This window comes from Malurus melanocephalus, unplaced genomic scaffold (assembly GCF_030028575.1).
Source record: "Malurus melanocephalus ecotype Western Australia unplaced genomic scaffold, MMel_1.1 scaffold_277, whole genome shotgun sequence".
Classification (NCBI taxonomy): domain Eukaryota; kingdom Metazoa; phylum Chordata; class Aves; order Passeriformes; family Maluridae; genus Malurus; species Malurus melanocephalus.
In genome coordinates, this window is record NW_026623509.1 from 513,755 (window position 1) to 534,406 (window position 20,652).

Below are 20,652 nucleotides of genomic sequence, written 5' to 3' on the forward strand. Positions count from 1 at the left end.
CCCCTKTGTGTGTGTTTTGGTTTGGTTTTTTTCAAGCACAGTTTAGTTTTCATAACTGAAACTGGTTGATCAGATTGAATTGTAAATGTTRGTGGTTTTGAGTGATGTTTGGTATTTGATTGGGCATCCTGCTTTYATTCTTCCTGATAACCAAGTCAGCCAGATACAGTAAAACAGCCCCACATAGGAAAAAGAGTACACTTTCAAGGAGAGACGAAAAAAACCCTTCTTGTGATTGATGCCAAATGATTCAAGGTAAATACTAATGGATACATTAGTAGCATTGACTACATCTGCCTTCCCTACTAGGGAACTCAAGAGAGACCTGAGTGAAACATCCTATAAAAAAAAGACAAATGATCTCTCTAAAGAGTGTCTCAGTTCATGCTCCTGGTCTTGTCATTTGAACAGTGWGAAGCTTGAGTTCTTGTGGCAGAATGGGAGGTTTCAAGGTCTATGTGGTTTGTGTTTCCTGGCATCAGATGGCTTTGTGCTTCTTTGTGGTATGAATCCTTTCCAGGACCTTGGGGGGTTGCTGTCAGTTCTCAACTTCCCTCATACAAAMCTGTCAAAACATACAGGATTAAAATACCAAGCATGGCATGAAACACCCCATGGATTTTGTGGTYTATCACTGGATCTGCTGGACTTAGAGCAAAGCAATCGTGGCACTGGTGATTAGACTGCATACTATAAAATTCCTGGATGGTTCACATGGGGATAGTCTTGCTTCTTCAGAACCTCTTTATTTCTTCCTAAAATCTCACTAGGATATAAGTATCATGTTGCCCCTATCAAAGGATCAGTTTTATCTGGTTTGAATATGTTTTTTTTCCTCATCTTTAGCCTTCCTGCACCAAAATGCTCCTTAAAAATGCTCAYGTTACCAGCTGAAATCTGCATCTTCTCTATGGGTTCTGTTTGGTATCTGTGGGTAGGCTTACTCGGGGTTGTTTCTCTGGAGTTAGGAGAGTTTAGACCTCCTTAAAACTGAACTCCTGCTTACAACTGATTTGAGTATTTTTATGTCTTCTAGAGAGCCTTATTTTTTTTGTGCTGCTCTGTGGCTTGATCAGGGCAAGCAGCACATTGTATATCTGCCTGCACTTGTTTGGAATTGATGCTGTGCCCTGGGTGTTGTGCTCAGATTTACAGCTGAGGTAAAAAGAACAACCACTTGTTACCATCTTTTTTCCCCCTTCTCAATGTGTCAAACTGCTCCGTGGTCCTTCAGAAGCATATCAGGCTCCTCAGAACCAGAGAAAACGTGCTAAACAGAATGGTGAGCAGAGTCCTAAATCAATTGTCTCAGGTCTCATTTCTTTCAGGGTTGTTCTGCATTTCTGACTCTTTTGGCAAGGATTCTTCCACTGCTTTGCAATGGGCAAGAACTACTGAGGATATAAAATGTTTTGTAGCTGGAGAAGAAGCAGGGCTGGCAAAATAAGGAGTCCCAGCTGTTGTGTAAATAGCTTTAAGGGCATAACTTTTTTGAAGAGGCCTGTTTGTGGTTAAGTGGTTCAAAGCACTGCTTTTAGCCAGGAAACCTGTTTTCTGTAGCCCATACAGATTAAAATCCATTTGGATCATCCCACACACACCTTTTTTTTTTTTTTTTTTTTCTTTTTTTCCTTTTTTTTTTTTTTTTTTTTTTTTTTGCCTTGGTATCCTTTGTTTATGTGATATGTCTTTGCTGAAACTATCCATCCCTCAAGGCTTCCTTCTGCTCATATTTCAGATTCTTATGAAGGTGTATTGTATAATTTACAGAGTGAATTGTGTTGTGTATTGTTCTCCTTTCCCTTATTTCTCTCTATAGATGGAGAGCTGCTAGAGCTGGGGTGAAATCCATGCTTTTAATTACTAAGGGTGAAGTCCTACTTTTGCAAAGCACTTCTCTTTCATTTCTTTACACTGTAAGTTTGCATCTCTGTCTTCTGACTTGGCAAAGGCTGATAAAGATTCTCTCCCACCTCTTTCAAAGGTCTTTGAAATGATCCACACTATAGTCCCTTCTCCAAAATCCTGGCTGTTTCTCTTCAAAAGATGCTGAACTTACAGCATGCATCTGACTGGCTGATGCCCCAGTAAGGAGTTTTTATTTATGGATATGTATAAATAGAAATCAATCTTCCTCTACAAACTGTCAAATTGTATTTCCCAAAAGCTGAGGAATCTGCAGTCCATTAAATCTGGCGGTAATGAATGAGCCCAAGTCTCTCAAAAGAGCAGCTTTTGTTCAGAAAGACTGGTTTGTTTTAATCTGGTTGCTGACATGAGTTGTCTGCAGTTTCTTCCTGCAGCAAAAAATGAAAATAATGTTTTTGATGTGTTAAAAAATTGCTGCACTGTGATATTTAGTGTAATTATGTTAATTCATATTTTGAGTTAAAGAGATCYTGTGTAGTTGAGGGGGTGTATGATATGAGCACAGACAAACCAAGATGTGCAGGCAGGGGATGAGGAAGGATAATAACTTTAAAGRAGCTGTTCATCTTCTGATATTATTTGTGCAAGGGAAAGGATAGATCATTGGCTGCAGATGCCCTGAGCAGTTGGTATGGCTGGCTGCTGTTCACCTTTTCAGGATGTGGGTTTCAATTACAGTGTTGTTTGATCGGTATCAGGAAAGAAGAACTACGTTTGAAACAGAAGTACCTTGAGGTTAACTTCCATGYCTTATAAATTAAGAAAAAAACAGTTTCTATTCTTCAGGGCCAGCCTATGAGATGTGGAGGTTGCATTACCCATTTCCCAGTTAAGCTGCATTAATCTATTTTCTGACAYCTCTCATGTCCAAAATAACCTGCAGGCTCTGTCAGGGCACAGCCATATTGAGCTTGCTGGTGAGAAAGTGTTGGTTTCAGAATTCTGCTACAGGTCTTTGATTAGAGTCTCAAACTCCTGCCTCTCCATTCCTGGAGAGTTTTATTGCTAATGTCCGGTCCTCCCTGTAATGAGCTGAAGACTGGATTGGCTTTGGCACRTGCTTCATTGTGCATTAGCAAGAGAAACTGTCCTAATTTCCCAGATCCACCTTTGAAAGAGGTGGGAGGGAATCTTTGATGGTAGCTTCCTTCATTGGCTGTCCTATTTGTAGCCAGGAAGGAAAGGGTAAACAAGGATGCCATTAGATTTCAAGTTGAATGCATCCTTGGGATAGTGTACGATGTCAGATTTTACTTGGTTTGACTGACAATATTGTGTTCTTGGGTGGTGTAAAAGTGCTTTTTCCTTTTTTCTTTACAGGAAAGGAGTCTTCAGAAGGTTCCTTTCAGAAAGCTTGAGATGAGATGATGTGAGGGGTGGCAGTCTCACACTGGAAGAAGATAATTGATCTGAATTTGTTATGACATTGGAACTTGTTACGACAAGAGGTGCACCCTCTGCAAGAGTAGAGCAAGAGGAGGCTGGGTATGTGCACTTCTGTTGGGGTGGAAGTTCTCTGGCTTTCAGCATTTGCACAGTAAATTCAATGTCAACATACGTACAGACAGCAGGTCTCAGAGGAGTCAGAGTTAAATAGCCTTACTTTTTGAGGTTTCTAGAAAGAGCTGCAGAGCTAAGGGATTTCTTCTGAGATTTTGGCCTGTCATGTTTTGGCAGATGACTTGGGAGGAGGTAGTCCCTGGTCATTTGGTAGTGCCAAGAGCAAGCTTTGAACCATGCAAGCTTCTGGCAGGTTAGGAAACATTCCCACTAGACATTTCAGAGTCCTGGCTTCTTGGCTGCCAGTGACAGTTTTGGGTGATCTTTTTTATTTATATCTGGTCACTACTATTTAGTTGYCTTGGTTCCTCTCTTAGACTAGCCCAGGAAACTAAAAAAAGTTTAATGGGAAACAGATTTTCTGAATACTACAAAGGCATGCCCCATCCATTTTCTTTTGGCTCTCACAATGTGGAGGATTCTTGAAGTCTACCACCAAATAAGAGCCTGGAGTTTGGCAAGCTGATAAGATGACAGAAAAAAACTAATGACCACACTCATGTGACTTGAATTGCCAGTGACAAATACAAAAGTTGAGGAACTGGCTATTACAATGACAGGATCAAAAATCTTGATGGAAAATGCCCAGTTTCTGAAGAATTTTCAGGAAAAAACTCTGGATATTGGGAATCAGATCTAAAGACAGTTGGTTAGATTATGGCCAGTAGTCAGTTTGTTAGGAAMCACAAAATCTGCTTCAGAGTAAATTCTTATATCTTTTAAAACTTGTCTGACAGCAAAACTTTCTGCTGGAAGAAACCTCTGAGCAATGCCAGTTTATGGACTTTTATTTTTTAATTCTGCTTTCTTCTGAAGTTTAGTCGGTAGCATTTACCCTGAGAGTGGGATAGTGGCTGGAATTAAGAAATGGAAGGACTGGTCTAGCAGGGTCAACCCTTTCACCACYCATGGAAGTGAATTGTGGGCAGAATGAGCTTTTGATGGAAGTGGAGAGGGCTTAGAGGAGGGTAACATTGATACTCACAAGTATGAAGTGGTGGGTTTGCTGTTGTAAAGCAGAGCTGCTCAGCTGCTTAGAGCYGGTGCCTGTGAGAGCTTTAGATGGGAGCACATCATGTAGATGTGCACAAGAACCTTTTGCAGTGGCATTATTTTCCTGTTAAAATTAAATGAATATTTAATGTGCAGTTATTAATAGACTAGCCACAGGAAAGTAACCAAGTGAAGATGGGGAAGAAGACTTGACTGGCTGAATAGTAAGTTTTTGCTGAACTCAGGGAAGAAAAAGAATGTCTGGTCTTTGGAAGAAGGGGCYRGCAACTCAGGAGAAGTACAAGGATGSCATTAGGTCATGTAGAGAGAACATTAGAAAGGTGAAAGCTCAGCWACRGCTCCATCTGGCCACCTCTGTGAAAGGCAATAAAAAGTGTCTTTATAAATTCATTAATAACAGAAGGAAGCCCTTGGAARTCTTTTCCAGCCTTAAGGATTCTATGATTCTGTGAAATACATCCTTGAAACATGATACCCCAATTTTTGTGAAGCACTTAGGTTCACCCATAGTTATATTTTTCTGGTTTGAGTGGCTGGAGGACTGAACTTCCTGGCTCTATCTTAGACAAATCTGTCACTCTGAGTAGGAATAAAGCTTRACTGATGCAATCTTATCACAGTATCACCATATAAATGGATCTTATTTATTTTTAATTGAAATGTCAACTTAAAAGATGCAGTGCATATTTTTAAATCACATCAGCATTATATTTARATATTTTCATTAAGTTCTGGGTATGCTGTCCCATTAAAAATAGGTAGCTAAGTATAAAAACATGAAGTCTTAATGCGTGCTTGCTAAATATTCAGAGTGCAAGTGGGCATTTCTCTGGTAACACCTGTGCATAGAGCTATTCTGGTATGTTTTAAAACTGTCACTGGTGTGAGTGGCAGCCACCAATGTATTCATATTATTTCAAAATTCTACTGCTGGAAGGAGCTTTCCTGCAATTATTTATCTTTACTTAACAGTCCCATTGTATTTTATATTTTTCTCTCAGTTTCAGGAAAGGAAGATCCTGTGATTATTATTGCTAAAATGGAATGCAATTGTACACTATGTACTGGAAGTCTAGATACCAGGGAACTGTTAATCCTTGCAGTCGAAGAATACCAGACATGTATAGTTTGTCTTAATTTATTTCACTGGTTCTAGCCCATGAGGGCCTAGCCCRGGCTCATGTGGTAATTTGTGGCAACTTAAGGGGGCAGTGAGAGCAAACTGGGAGAAACAAACTCCTACTCATTGATGCAGTCTTGCATCTGTGGCTCCAACATCCTACTCGCCCATGTGTGAGCACCTTAGTTACAGCTTTGACCCTCCCATCTGGCTTCCTGGTAAATCTCTTAAAAAACAAATTCTTCGGCCTGGCGTGTGAATGAACATTCCAGACTTAAATAGCAGGGAAAGAATCAAGCAAGTATTTGATGCTTTGTTGACCAGCCAGAAAGCAAGGCCTATTTTTGATTTTGGTCACTTCAGGCTGTGCTGCAAACATTGGCATGAAGGTCTAGGGGCTCAGCGAGAGAACATTTTTCTCTTCTTTATTTAAACAGGCACATTCCCAGAAGAGTAACAATCCAACGTTTACAMTTCCAGTGAAATGCTGTCTGAGAAGTGCTGGAAAAAGAAAGGTATGTGATAGAAAGTAGMGGTCTGAAAAGTAAAGTAGAGCAGAACTAAATGCAAACAGAAGAGGAACTTCTACTACAGGAACTTGAAGTCTTTTTTAATTAACTATAGCTTAAATTGGAAAAAAAATGAGGGGTTTAGACTATTTCTTTTCAGAGTTGTGCCATATGTTGCATTTTAATCATGATTAAGGGGGAGGGAAATGAAACAATTAAAAAAAAAAAACAGAACAAAATGAAGCAAAACCACCTCTGAGCATGGAAAGCCCTTCCTCATTTTAAATAGGGAAATAGGCTGCCACAGGCTCCAAAAAAAGTGCCATTCTATCACTTGGTGCTCTGCTCTGCTCCTGTACAGTTGCTGGGTTTTTTGGGGGGTTGCTTTATTTTCTTTTTTAACTTATTGAAACATCTCCAATCAGTGTGTTTCCTGCTAGTGCTCAGCTTCAGCTCTAAGTTACTTTTTCTGTTTTTATTTTCTCCTTTTCTCCTTTTTTCTTTTTCTTTTCTTTATCAGTCCGATATGTAAATCAAGCCACTGCCAGGTTGGTCAAAGATGGGTGTTGTGCACATGTGGAAGCCCAACAAGCTGCATTTCCAATGGATTGCCTGGTATCCAGCAACCACAGGCTTCCTAGGATATGTTCCCAAGAGCTCTGCAAGGAGCCCAGCAGCCAAGTCAAAGCCTGGTCTTTGGTTCAGATGGAAGCTGTGAACTCAGACAAGGTGTGCCCCCATCTCTTTTCCAAGGACTGGATGCTCAGGCACTGGCTGCCCAATGTTCAAGGTTAGCTGTCACGGATTTTGCAATTGCTTCTCTGGTAGTGCCTGAAACTTTGGTGCAAGAGCAGATGCCTTTTTCTTTTGCAGATTCCTTGAGTGCTCTGTGCAGGGAAGATTGAGGTACCGTTTGCTGCAGCTCCACAGACACCGTGGTGGCTGGCAGACTGCCGGGCAGGAGTGATTGCCCCGGTGTTTTATGAGCTCCCAGAAAATATATCGCAGGGAAAGAGGCCGTGCAGGCTCCAGCACGGTCTGCCTGAGCTCTGACCCATCGGGCAAGAGGCTACGCTGCTTTTACAGCCAGCACTTAACCTTGCTGCTGAGCCTTGTCAACAAGGAGGCCAATTAGCAGCAGATAAGATGGTGGATGATATAATGCAGATGTCTGTCTGTTAGAAGCATTACTGATGTTTTTTTTTAACACAACATGGATCTTAAAACACAGTTCTGCATAAATGATGCCATCCCCTCCACTGTAGAGAAGTCCACTCTACAGTGGAGTTACAGAAAATTGTATGTTTGTTGTTTTGGTTTCATTTGGCTTTTTCCCCCCACAAAATTCTCCCTTAAAGCCTTGTTTTGCTGGGCTCATGATGACTGTGGCATGTRTCCGATTGTAAGAAATAAGTACTTGAAAAAATGCCAATTTTAAGTTAATTATATTTTTAAACATATGTTAAAAATGGACGTGGATTCAGAATGAAAACAGGGCACTTCTTGTTTTCCTGAAAGGGTCAGTATACAGCTGGAGTTGTTTTCTATAATCACAAGGTGGATATTGGAATATTATCAGAAAATACAGACTAGGGAAGGCTGAGTTAATTGACTAAAGTTAATTGACTAAAACCATGCAGATCCACAAGAATGTTATAGTCACCTGCTGCAAAGGACGAGTTCCTTATCACATCTCAACATGTGACACTGACACCCCTGTTTGGGTACACACGGGGGCACCTAGTCAGACTAAAGCTACAGAGGCTGATTGGAGGCACACAGTCTATGATTTGTTTGAGATTGGGCCTTTTAAACAATAGCTTATATGACTCAAGGGCTGCAGCTACTGCAAGAYTTGCACATAACTGCTAGCTGAACACTTAGCCAGTCAGGGTCATTCAGTAAGATAATTCAGGCCCCTCCCAGTTTATCTTAAGCACAGAGCCCACAGAGTGAAGTCTTGGAGCTGTCCTAGAACTATTTGCTGTATTTCTTCATCAGTAGTGAGAGCCAGAGCTTTCCTTTTCAATTTCAATTACTGAAAACATTTTCCCTGTTTCCTTCTTATCTTCTTGTCTTGTARGAGAATCCTTTGCCCTCCCTCCAAATCAATTCTAAATATACTTAAAGTRAAAAAAACAAGAGGAAGGAAAACCAAAATGAAACCAGAATATAGCCAACCTTTTTAATTAGAGTATATTGTACTTCCAAACTGGATACACTAGAAATTGGCAATGCAACATAAGATGCAAAGAAATATACCAGTTACTGTCAAAATGACCCTGTACAGCCTTATAATGCAAAAAGCTTTATACAATACAAATTTTTATTAATGTACACAAACCTTGACAGAATGATATTTGAACATAATACAACAAGTAAAAAAAAAAGAAGAAAGAAAAAAGTGCTGAGAACTTTAACTGAATTACTCAATGGAAAAACACGCTAGCTCTCATTARAGAATGCATAGTGAAAACCAGTATGAAATTACCTTTATGGTGGGGGGAATTTATCAGAACTGTTGGTCATTAATCASTAGGGGGAACCTCTGGAGAACATTCCTTTCTTTAGTCTTGAACTGCAAGCWAATTATTTTAATATGCAAGAGCTCTGATAAATAGTGTATTTTTTTTCTTAAAAAAATAAAAACCTCCTAACACACTTTTCCTTACAGAGAAAACTTCTATAACTTGCCAGAAAGAATGAATTTTTTCTTTCCAAAGTGCTAAACAAATTTCCCAGGTACACTAAACATTGCCAGGTCAGATACTGGTGCAGTGGAACATGGTCAAACACATGGTGGTCGCATGCTGACAGTTCATTCTTGGAAGTTCCAGCCCTATTTAAACTGCCATTTGGTTTAGATAAGGTTGCCTAACTAATATTCCTACTTCTTCTTCCTCCTGGACRGCTGTACTTCACCTCTAGTCAGTGTGAAAACTAAGCTTTTTGATTTGGGAGTGTTTGGTTTTGTGTGGTGTGATCRAAGATGCATGTGTGGAGTGTGTTTTACAGAACTGGTAGAGCTGCTGGATACAGATTGCAGATTTCATGCTGTCGAGATAGTTACTATTTTATGCTCTSAGTACTTACCAACGCAGTATTTTCTATTTTGTCTGTACTCCCAGGGAGGTGTTACGAGGAGTTCTGATGGAGTAAAGYGTGGTGAACAGGGCCCTGAGTTAGGTAAGTTGTTTATAAAGGTTTACACATAGTTTGGAGCAGGTGGGTTGTTTTTACTGCATAGACAGAGCCACCACATGCTCATTAGAACCAAAACTGCTGGAATGTAAACAAAGGGTGAGACTTCTCTGTCCTGTAATTAATAATTCCAAATGATAACCTGCKATGATTTTGGATATTTCCCCCTTGTAACTAGCTTCCAGTATGTTAATAGGAGTGCACAGATTAGGATGTCCTCCCTAAACAGGAAGAATTTGGTCATGACAGTGGAGAATATTTGGCCATCTCAGTACAAAACAAATGTAGGAATCTTGYAAGTAGGTTAAAGTGATGCAAGTTTTGCATCCAAAAAGTCTTTCTGCGCAAGCTTCATTTAAGAACTAATGAAGACTGAGTTACATTTCTGGTTGTCCATATGGCTCAGAGCCCTTGTGGACAAGAAATGCCTTCCTGAAGTGGGTCTTTGCTTTCTTGCTGTCACGAACAAKGGGTTGTTTTCCCCCATCCCACAACAACCTGCAGAGGAAGTTCCTTCAGGACAGCACGAGGGTGGGTAGATGGCATGATAGATGTGACTCAGGGCACTTCCTATGGTGGCTTGGCCAAGGGACAGTGAGGGGTCTGTGGCAAAAGCTAGGTCAGACACTTCTAATACCTGGTAAAAGACAGCCAGAGCCAAATCCAAGAGACATCATGGAAAACAGTAATTCAGTATGAAGGCATTCCTGCACATCACAAGATCATTTTGAAATGCTTCACATTTTATACTTCCAATTGTAACAGAGTGTTTTTAATCTGGATCTTTCTTCTGGCATATTAAGTTGTCTAAGGAACAGAAATCAATTAACAGTCGGTTAGCTTCTCTTAAATTAAGAYCATTCTTGGCATATTGAGATTACCAAAGGTTACACAACCAATCTGCATTTGCTTCTTCCTGCAATAAAGTGCTACATATAATGTGTCATTTTAATGACCACGAGTAGGAGCATTAAATAAGTACAAAGTTAGCTTCCTAGCAGGACACACTCTATCTGCCATCAACAAAAAGGAACAAAATTATTACGGGTGACATGGAGGGGAGTGAGAGGACTGTCAAATTTGCAAGTACAATTGAAATACTGAGGGTATAAAAGAGRACTGTATGGTTCCAAAAGCATCTTTTTATAGCTTTATATTTCAAAGAAGTTACTGGTACCTTTTCAAATAAACAGTCTTATTAACTTCAGCCCACAATTGGTTTTTTTCTTTTTTTTTCTTTTTTTGCAAATGAGAAACGAACTAGTGCAAGACTAAAGCACTGTGCAAAACTGCCTTTTTTTTTTAGTCTGAGTATTTATACCCAGAATTTATCCATACCCTTTTTTAAATCCCCTTGTTGGATTTTTTTTCCACCATAGAATTCTAGTTATACAAGTTGTTCCTGCAAACTAAAAGGTAACCACTGCATAATACAGTATATATATAATATTTATATGCCCTTTTAAAACAAAAGATGTATGCTATGGCCCAGAGGCAGGTGTTTGTCACACCTGTGTAACAGCCAAGAATTGGGCCTGCTGTGTGGGTGTGTAGGCAGCACACACTGCACGTGTGTGGACATACACATACTTTTCATTGTCGTGCTCTCATCCTGCAGTRCTGAAAGCAACTTTTTTTCCTTGTTAGTTCTACCCCAAATCATCAAACCTTGACAAGTGAGTACAAGGCATCAAACAACTAAAGGAAGCTGCAAACAGCACTGAAATAATACACCAGTTCTCCCCCTGCCCCGCCCCAAACAATACTCCTTCCACAAGTCCAAAGCTCAGGGAGAGACAGGGGGAAGGCAGGGAACGAGTGTGTGAAAAGGGAAAAAGAAAAATAATTAAATAAGTCAATCCAAGGGATGTGCAAAAGCAATGTCATGGCACGCTGCAGGCAGACTCTCTTTCACGCACCCACACACACACAAAGCCAAAAAAATAAAATGCATCAATATGTCATCTTACAAGTGCTGATTGCCAATAAGGACACTCTTTTTTTTTCAGCTTAGCAAGACAAAATAGTTTCTTAGATAAGAGTACTGGGAACATGCCTCTGAAGGTAGAAGTATGCAGTAGGTCACCTCTTGGAGATTTAATAAAGCAGCTTTCATGTCAATGCAATAAGTATACACACAGAGCCATTTGCTAAACCTTACTAATGATATAGTACAAGTGTTCGTTACCTCTTGGGGCTACGTTTTGCAGCAATGTATAACCTGCTGGGTTTGTTTGTTGGGGGATTTTTGGTACAGAATGCAACTGCCCTCAGACAGTTTCTGCCCTTTCTGTTAGTCCAAGGTAGGCAAGGAAGGAGTGTTTAGGTGAAGAGGCACCTCCYGGTGCAGTCTGAGGTCTGGGTGGATGGAATGTGAGATCATAGTGGTTTTTGGGGAAAAACATTGTTAAAGGAATAAGGTGGGCAAACTCTGAGTTCCAGTATTTATCAAAGCACAGGGAAGTGCCGTTGATGGCCAAGGCTTTCACTGCCAAGTTTGGCTCTGCCCCGCTGCCGTGTGCAGCTGACAGAGCTACTGTTTGCAGAGCCTGGGAGGCAGACATAACTGAGAGGGGTGACAGAAGGTTCCTGGAGCTGTTCACTGGTAGGAGTGGACTGGCTTCCTTGGAGGTCGAGTACTGGCCCTTCTTCTCCTCTTCRGAGCAGTCCCCATTCTGGTGCTTCTTCACGTGGCGGCTGAAGACAAAAGGGTGTGTAGTCTTGAACAGGCACTCGTCGCAGCTGAAGGTCTGGCGTGGAGCGTGCTTCAGTTTCTTGTGCAAGTTGAGATTGTCTTTGCGTTTGCAGCTGTAGCTGCACTGGTCACAGTGAAAAGGGCGCTCGCCGGTGTGGACACGCACGTGCTCGATCAGCTTGTTGGCCGTCTTGGACAGGTAGCCACACTGGTCACACTTGTAATGGTTGCCAAGGCGGTGCTCTCGGATGTGCATCTCCAGCTCCAGCTGGTTGGCTTTCACTGTCTGGCAGATCCGACACTTGTACTCCATCTTGTAGTGAGTCTTCAGGTGGCACTCCATGGCTGCGGGGCGGTTCGTGGAGTAGATGCAGAATGGGCACCTGGCAACACAGCAAGGAAGGGCAGGGACAAAGAAAACGGGAGTCACTCAGCTTGCAGACCTGTGTTCCTGCTTTAACCCTGTCACTCAGCCCCTTTCTGACCTACTAAAGAGAAAAAGGCACTTAGTTCTCCTTGTGAAGCCTCTTTCCAATATTTKGTTCACCTTGACACATCTCTGCTTAGAGTAGGTTAGCCCATTTAATGGCATTCCTAAGAAAACATTGATTCACTCTGAAGGAGCATCCCTTTAACCTTCTGGCTTACCTTGATGGGGTCTTCCCCCAGAGCAGGCCGGGTAGTGCAGAATGGGTGACTGTAACGATTCCTAGTGTTTGCACGGAGTCACTTTGGCCATTTTTTCCATTAAGAAGTAGTTTAAAGTGAGTGTTTACAGATGAGTATGAAAGCAGCTGTTTAAGTAAAGATGGAATAAACTTGTAATACCACATGTACAGCAAAAGCTTAGGAAATCCCTTTTATGTGACCTCGAACAATAAGCTTGCTGGGTATCCTGCTAGGAGCAGCTGAAAGCCAGGCTGTTGGGATGATTTGTAGGGATTCCCATCTATGGGAGATAAACTAGCCATGCTCAAAGGGGCGTGTGTTTGGCAGCGTTTGCCCACAGCCTCCTCTGCCATGGCAGGAATTGCTCCTGTGAAGGAACAGGATGTGGGTTCTGCTTACTCACAACAGCAAGCATCTGGCCTGGGGTGGACATGGCAAAGGGCCTCATCCCAATTCCTGAGSCAGGAAGGGCCGAGAAGGTTAGAGGAGGGAGTCATGGAAGCTTGGAAAGAAGCCTGAGCTGCATGCTGAACAAGCCTGGACACCACCAAACCCAAAACATGCCTGCTTTTGCTTGGTGCAGCTGAGAGGGATTTGATGGGGACAGCTCCCTGCCAGGGATCTCTGCTGTACTGACCCAAGCACGCAGCCTTCCACATGGAACTGGTGAGCTCAGAGAGCAGGGCTGGATAGAAACACACAACTAAGGCACCTGGTTACTGTCACACATCTGCATTCACCATCTAGCAGGTCTGCTAATTGTGTTCTGGCRTTTTGGATAATTTCTAAACTGAGATTCTCCATCTCCATGTGTGCTTTCCTTGCTACAACTGCTTACACATAAATAGTAATCTGCAAGCTAATCAAGAGATTTTTGAGCAAAGTGAGTAATAGGAAGAAAAAGACATACTAAAACACCTGGACACTGTTCCTGATGCMCATCAAGTACTCTGATCCAGAGAGGGAGCCTGTCACTGAGGCTTCTAATGTGATTATTTCTTGCAACAGAAGACTTGGCTGTCAACGCACACATACCTCTCCTGGGCTGGGTGCTCTCTGGATCAGAATCTCAGATTTTGACCTGGAGCTGGAAGAATCATGTTTTTTTTCTCTTCCCCCACAGCAAACAGGAGACAGAAAAATACAATTTACTTAGATCTCTTCAGGCTCTTCTGGATGCCTTAAAAAAAAATAAGAGCTTTTTCTTAGATGCGGCTTTCAAGGTACCTAATTATTACTTGAGTTGGGCAGGAATATAGACTGAGAAACCCATTCTGTCAGGAAGACTTGAGTCATAGGTCATGGTTTTTCCTTGGTAAATAGAACAGATTTTACACAGCTTAAACCAAATGTGCGTTAGATAACTGGTTTGTATGTCCAAGACAGACATCCCGTCCTTCTGGCACACTACTTGTTTCTCAATCTGGTCTTCTTCCCAGATTCAGTCATTTCATCTCAAGTGACCACAGTTCCCAGTCTGTGGARCTACTGAGCTGGAGACCAGAGGCTGCCTGGCACACAGGACCAGTTCTCAAAAGCTGCAGCACCAACTGAGGGAGTTGCACGCGGTGACATTGAACGTGGCGTGCTCCTCATGTCGCAGCCACAGTGCACTGAGAACATCAGTCTGTTCAGCAAGAGCAACAGGAGCTGGGAGCCTTGTGCTGAAACCTAGTAGGGCTCTGAGTGGTTCCAGCCTTTTTTCCTGCAGCAGCTGGAACAAAAAGAGACCAGGGACGTGCCTCTTTCATAACATCACACTGCCTGCCCAGAGAGCAAGCATATGGCCCCAGCAGTCCCTCCTTCCYTCAGGGGTCTGACTTTGACATGAGGGCACACTCATTCTCTAGAAACACTGCTCTGCACCAAAAGACTTTAAAGGACACCGCTGCAGCCAAAACCAAAGGGCTTTTTGATCTTGAAAGACTATTACTCATTACATGTTAATTTATATAATAGTGATAATTGTGAGGCATGCAAACAAAGCAGAAAGCACCCAAGTTATTCATTCTTGGAGAGAAGTGACTTTGCATTTGAGTGTACAAAGGCTATATATAACCTTTAAGGTTGTAACTTCATATCTAGTTGCAGAGACTGCACAGGATATAGTTTCTTTGAGCCAGGTGCAAAACAGAGCTTGTGCTGGCTGCTTGTCTTTGCTCTGATGCCTTGGAAAAAAACCCACTTATTCTGCCAAAAGTTCTTTGCCTCATTCTCTGTAGGACCCATCACATACTATCTCCTCTTTGACTTGAAAAGGGAWAGGACCATAGTTTGTCACACCTCCTCTGCTGAGAGGCTACCAATTTGCTGTAATGGTGCAAGCTTAAAGGACAGGCTTTGGGCCCTCTAAATACAGGGAAGCCCCAAATCCAGATTATTAGTTAACCAACCCTTCTGACTSACTTCCCTTTGTCCTATCCCCACAGTATTAAGGTGCTTAACACAGTAAAAGTTTGGGTACTTGCTTTCCTTACTTGAGCCCACCGGTGGGGACAGTGTGGCATTTCTTGTGCTCCAGTAATTGCTCGGGTGTCTTCATGAACTTGTGGCACACATCACACTCAAACATCCGTGTGATCAGGTGGATTTGCAGGTGACGCTCAAACATATTTTTTGTTTTGCAGACAAAGTTACAGAAAACACATTCAAAGCCTGAAAAACAGAACAGGAAAACTTAGTCCTTACATTGTGGCCATATTGACCGCATAGATGGGGATCCTTTGTATTTGTTAAACAGTGCTTTACCTTTCTCTGACTTYTCTTCAGTGTTCACTGAGGTCTGACTACCAGGCACTACAGAAATGACCAGCAGGTTGTTTGACCCCTTGYTTTTTGGGGTTATATCTGCATCTTCCTTGCTGTTGGCAGAGTCACTCAGTGCTGACAGTGAAGATGAAGACGGACTGTTTGATTCACTGGGTGTCTTYCTCTCTTCAGCTGAAAAACAAAGAGCAATAACTAATTCAGAAGATTAGATGGAGTCTCCATGTTCTAAATTTTGGAAAGTACTTCTATTTAAAGTTAATTCAAAACAAGTCTGAAATTAAGTGAGCTGATTAAAAAAATGTTGTTRGACCTCCTTTTTATTAGTGTTTAACTACAGTATATCTCCCAGTTTATCCTGYCATTGAGTGTATGTAATAGTAGTGGAAAAAGATCGTGCAATTCTGCCTCATTACTGGGCTGAAAAAAATCCCAAGAGAGCACTTTGACTTCTACGAGTTCAAAAACAATGAAAACATGTCACTTTGAAAGAAAACAGAATTTCTGTAAGTTTGGGGCGCAGAAACCCAAAGTAACCAAGCTAAATTGCCTCCAACTTTCCATTTATGTGGGTCCAGTGGGTAAATCTGGGATGAAGGGTAAAGGAGAATAATCTCAGTCGTTGTACTGAAGAGCATGCTCAGTTTGCAGAGATAACAGCATGGTCTCAAGATTTGTAGGTTTTTATTAGAATCTCCTTCTAAAGATAATTGAAAAGCATGTTATTTAACTTGACCTAGAGATAAAGCCCATCAGAGCTCCCTTACGTGTGCAATAATGTATGAAGTTGAAATCCCAAACCCCATTACACACTAGAAGTGAACAAGAGTGAGAGTTCCCAAATGGGAACTGCCATCAGCCAAAGAGGCAAGTATGGGCAAATTATTCCCTCCCACCTATGTCGTGGCTCAATCAGAGCTGTGTTAAAAAGAGATTTCACYAAAACTTCAACTTCTCTGTGATACAGACCCCTGATCAAGGCCTCTGCAAACACCAGCACCTGTGTACACCAGCACCTGTGTACTTTAAACTGATGAGTGGCACTTTAAGATAAAAATGTAGGAATGCACTAATGAAATCTGATGACCCGAGCTGCCAGTTGGGAGGATGACTGGATATCATACAGAAAGATTCACTGACCTTGGGGAYCAGAGTAATAGAAATGGAATGAAATTTAATAGCACCGAGTACAAGGTTATGACCTCAAGGGCCAGTAACAAGAATTTTTGCTACAAACGAGAAGTGCTTAAGTTGGAAACAATCAAGGAAAACAAAAGTAGAATTTGAGCAGAACATGGGATGAATATCAGCAATCAGTGTTGGGGAGCCTTCAAGGAAGGTAAATGTGATCACAGAATGTTATTGTGTGAGCTGTTCCCAGTAGCTGCTGCTGGTTTGCACTGCCACCACTGCTTATTTCGTTTCCCCATGTACAGCTGTGATTGCATGTCCAGAGCAGRGGTTCCAACAAGAACATATGCAGTGAGGCATTGGTACAGCAGGAAAACTATGTTCCAAATAGGAAAAGGATCAGTGCACATTTAGAGGGGAGAGTGTTGTTCTCCAGAAATCTAAGGGAATAAATACTCTGGAAGGAGGTGGAAGGAGGAAAAAAGTGGACTGCTATTTCAGATAAAGGGCAGTTCTGGCACAAGAACAATGTATGTGTATTCTGATTATCACTAAGACACACACTGGAAATTTTAAAAAGGTCCCTAATCTTAATGCAAGAAAGTTTTCAGCTGCCTGTCTCTAGAAATAGTTTGTTTAAAACGATGATACTTCTTTGAAGGCATATGCCATGTCCTCACAAAYAGTCCCTTTATGACCTGGTAACATCACAGGATAAGGAAGTGGAGTCAAGTGACCCAGAAAACCCATTCTATTTTTTACTCTGTATTTGCCRTATGTGTGAGCATTTGGCTGAATCACCAGCTGAATGGCTCAGTTGGGCAGGGTGAAGGAAGAACAAAGGGAGTTTTGCCTATCTCTGAAAGACAAGTGGCAGTTTCAATCTTTTAGCCACAATAGGAAAATACAGCAGAGCACAGCTCAGTTTTGAGCTCTGAGGCTTTTCACATAACTATGGGTGGTGTTTCTCATTTGCCTCGAACTCCTCTATATGAAGTAGTGCTGAGAGCTATGCTGGTATAAAATCCCTTCAGAGCTTTCCAGTAGTTGATATTTCTGTAGTTACATTTAATGTATGTATTTGTGAACACAACCAATTGTATTCTTCTCTCCCTTCTTCCTCATCCTTCTTGTTTCCCCCATTTTATTCCTGGTAGGACAGGAAAAGCAATTTAGCAATGGMAAAATTGTGCCGGATGCAATTCAGGTTCCTTATTGTAAACTCAACTGTGAATAGTTTGTGGCAGCAAAACGMTTCTGCCTGGTCTTATAAGAGAAATTAATTAAAAGGATTCCAATTTTCTTCTCCTTAAATAATGCCAGACTTCATTAGCTGGACTAAGCATATGGAGCTTGTTTGGAAACTGCTATTGCTCTTATCCTTGGCTGTTAAGTGAGCAGGTTCACGGAGCGAGCACTACTCGTTCTGTTATTTAATATAAAGTTACGTTTATGGTATTGCCGAATCACAGTGTCAACTAAACATCAGCGTGAAATTCCAAACTGATGCACTGTGGGGGCAAACACGGCCAAGAGCAAAGCTCAACATAATGTTTATTTCAGACTTGCAGCCAGGTATGCACAATTAGCCCTCAAAGTCACCTTATCGTCACTGAAGTCAAAGCCGGATTTYGATGAAATTGTAAACCAGTCAGAAAAACAAATGAAATATGCTGACTGCAACAGGGGAGGGGACTTGGGGGATGAGTGGAATAGGAAGAAGAAGGGCTAAGTAGTCCTTCATTTATTTCACTACGCTTGAAAATTGATCTGTACTACCAGATTATTTGCCTGGCTAGAGTCCAAATTCACTTCAACTTTGAGAGATCAGGCCTTAATTAGCAAGCATTTCAGTGAAAGCAGAGTGCTAATGGGAAGTGTGAAGATTGCACCTGAAAAGCAAGGAAAAGAAAGATCACTGCAGCTGGGAGACAGGGATCATCACCTGTGTGCTTGTTGTTGACATGAGCCTTCATATCTGCCTCTTCCATAGTGACAAAATCGCAGGCTGTGCAGCAAATGGAGAACATCCACTGCTCCTTATCCACGTGGAGGGACATATGACTGACAAACTGGACATTCATCTCTGTCTCAAACCCACACACGTGGCAGCTGAGAATTCAAGAGTAAGAAACATTTAAAAACAAACCACAAACAGAGCCTATTACCTTTCCCCACATTTGCAAGAGAAAACTCACAGCACAGATTTCTGCTYTTCCTCCCTGCTCAGTGTTCACTGCAACATTCTTTTGTCTGCTGAACTGCCTTTGAACTGATGGCCATGCCAATGTGATTAAGGGCAGGCACAATGCAACAATCCTGTACATGCTATAATGATGCTAAATAATCATAAAGTTAATTAAAAACTACAGATTCCAGATGCTGTGCATCACCTAACCGATTCCTTTGGGCAATAAGAGGCMCTGCAGCTTTGCCAAGATGTTTAGTACAGCTGATACACTGACAAACAGAGAGCTTGCTGCACACTCCAGGAGTGATTTTCGAGCCCTGGAATGGTTCCCATGCCAAACTGGGATCTTTTGCAAAACTGCCTGGCAGATTCAGTGTAAGCAAGTAAAAATGGGTTCAAACATTTCTTATGCTTGACTGGAAAACAGCAGTCTTCAGCTATGCAAATAATTAGCAGGAATACAGATTTCGCAGCCAGCACATAAAACAGAGTGATACTGAGAGGCAGTGGAAAGGACCCTTTAATTTAACTTTCTTTGCAGAGTCTTCCTCTTGCTTTGATTAGGCTATTAACATTTAAAACAAGCCAGAAGGATTGGAAGAGGCATATACTCCAGGGCACTATTTTGTTTTCCCAAGGGAAGGACTAGATAATCTAATCCAGCAGGTCTCATTTATTTCTTACTTCTATGATTTTGTAATTAAATCTGCTCTTGGCACTTTGACTGAAAGTAAGAGTGATTTGGTAATCTGCTTGGCCACTAGAGTGCACATCACAGTGTGCAGAGTGCACAACCGTGCACACAGCAAGAAGAATGTCTAAATTTGCATCTTATCTCAGCAATTCCTTTCAATTTTTCAGGCAAATTCTCCTGAAAGTTTTCTTTCTTTGACCATGTTGGTTACAGACAGTATATACCTCTAGCAAACAGAAGAAATGTGTAGATTGATATAGCAATTCTTGATACACGTTTAAGCTATTTGATTTCATTGATTATTTGGCTGAAGACAAGGGAGCTGTCAGAGGCAACTGGAAGCACAGGGCTTTAGATTCGCCATGAATTTGTGTACAAGATGGGATGTTTCCAAACACAAAACTTAAAGGAACACTGCTTAAAATGTTAGAGAGACTTCTAACAGCACAGCTGCCTCACAAAGTAATTTTAAAAAACCAGCCCCACAGCAAACCCCAGAGTCCTTCCAATGGGCAGCCAAGTCAAAAAGGCAGCCAAGTGGGGTTTGCTGCTCAGCCTAAGCCAGATACGGACAAGACAAACACTTTAATCATGGTTCCAATCCCACAGCACCAGAAGGGTGGCCCTGTCACATGTCCTCAGCAGGCACACGAGGTGGTGTGTGGTGCACAGCCCTGGTCTGGGTGCTCACCTGTAATAATAAGGGTGTTTCTTTCCATCGCTGCCCTCGGCCGTGACGGCGCTGACGATGTCCTCGGTGTCGGTGCTCACCAGCTTCACTGAGTGCACAGTCAGGTGCTGGTTCAGGTTAGCACGGCACTTAGCAGCATAGGGGCACAAGTGGCATTTGTATTTTCTCTCTTCTGAAAAAAGGAGCAGAAAGATGGGAGTGTRTCCCTCAGTCTGAAGCCAGCTGCCTTGAAAGCTGCCAGTAACCAAGTGTGCGTTCCTTTGGGTTTCTCCAAGCAGCTTGCAGGATAAGGCACTTTGGAAACTCGACATTTTAGAAGTTTATGGGAGTTCACAGCAATTACTCAGAACAAAAAATCCAACTAATTTGAAGGTAGTTTAGGGTAACCTTTTTTTAATTTACTCTACCATTTATAGTCAGGTAATATAAAACTTTATAAACTGAAAAACTGGGGCAACTGCTGTTCTGGGAGCTGCAGCAAA

General features: G+C 41.8%; 1 protein-coding gene across 1 annotated transcript in view; it reads right to left on the reverse strand.

Annotated features, from left to right (window-relative positions):
• Nucleotides 1-8,313: 8,313 nt before the first annotated feature.
• Nucleotides 8,314-20,652, reverse strand: part of ZNF827 (zinc finger protein 827) — a 78,543-nt gene continuing 66,204 nt past the window's right edge. The window contains exons 10-14 of the mRNA XM_057376288.1: nucleotides 20,171-20,342; nucleotides 18,540-18,706; nucleotides 15,446-15,637; nucleotides 15,175-15,352; nucleotides 8,314-12,411 (exon numbers count right to left, since the gene is read on the reverse strand). Coding sequence (XP_057232271.1) covers nucleotides 11,604-12,411; nucleotides 15,175-15,352; nucleotides 15,446-15,637; nucleotides 18,540-18,706; nucleotides 20,171-20,342 — 1,517 coding nt within the window. The 3' untranslated portion in view covers nucleotides 8,314-11,603. The remainder of the gene's footprint in view (nucleotides 12,412-15,174; nucleotides 15,353-15,445; nucleotides 15,638-18,539; nucleotides 18,707-20,170; nucleotides 20,343-20,652) is intronic.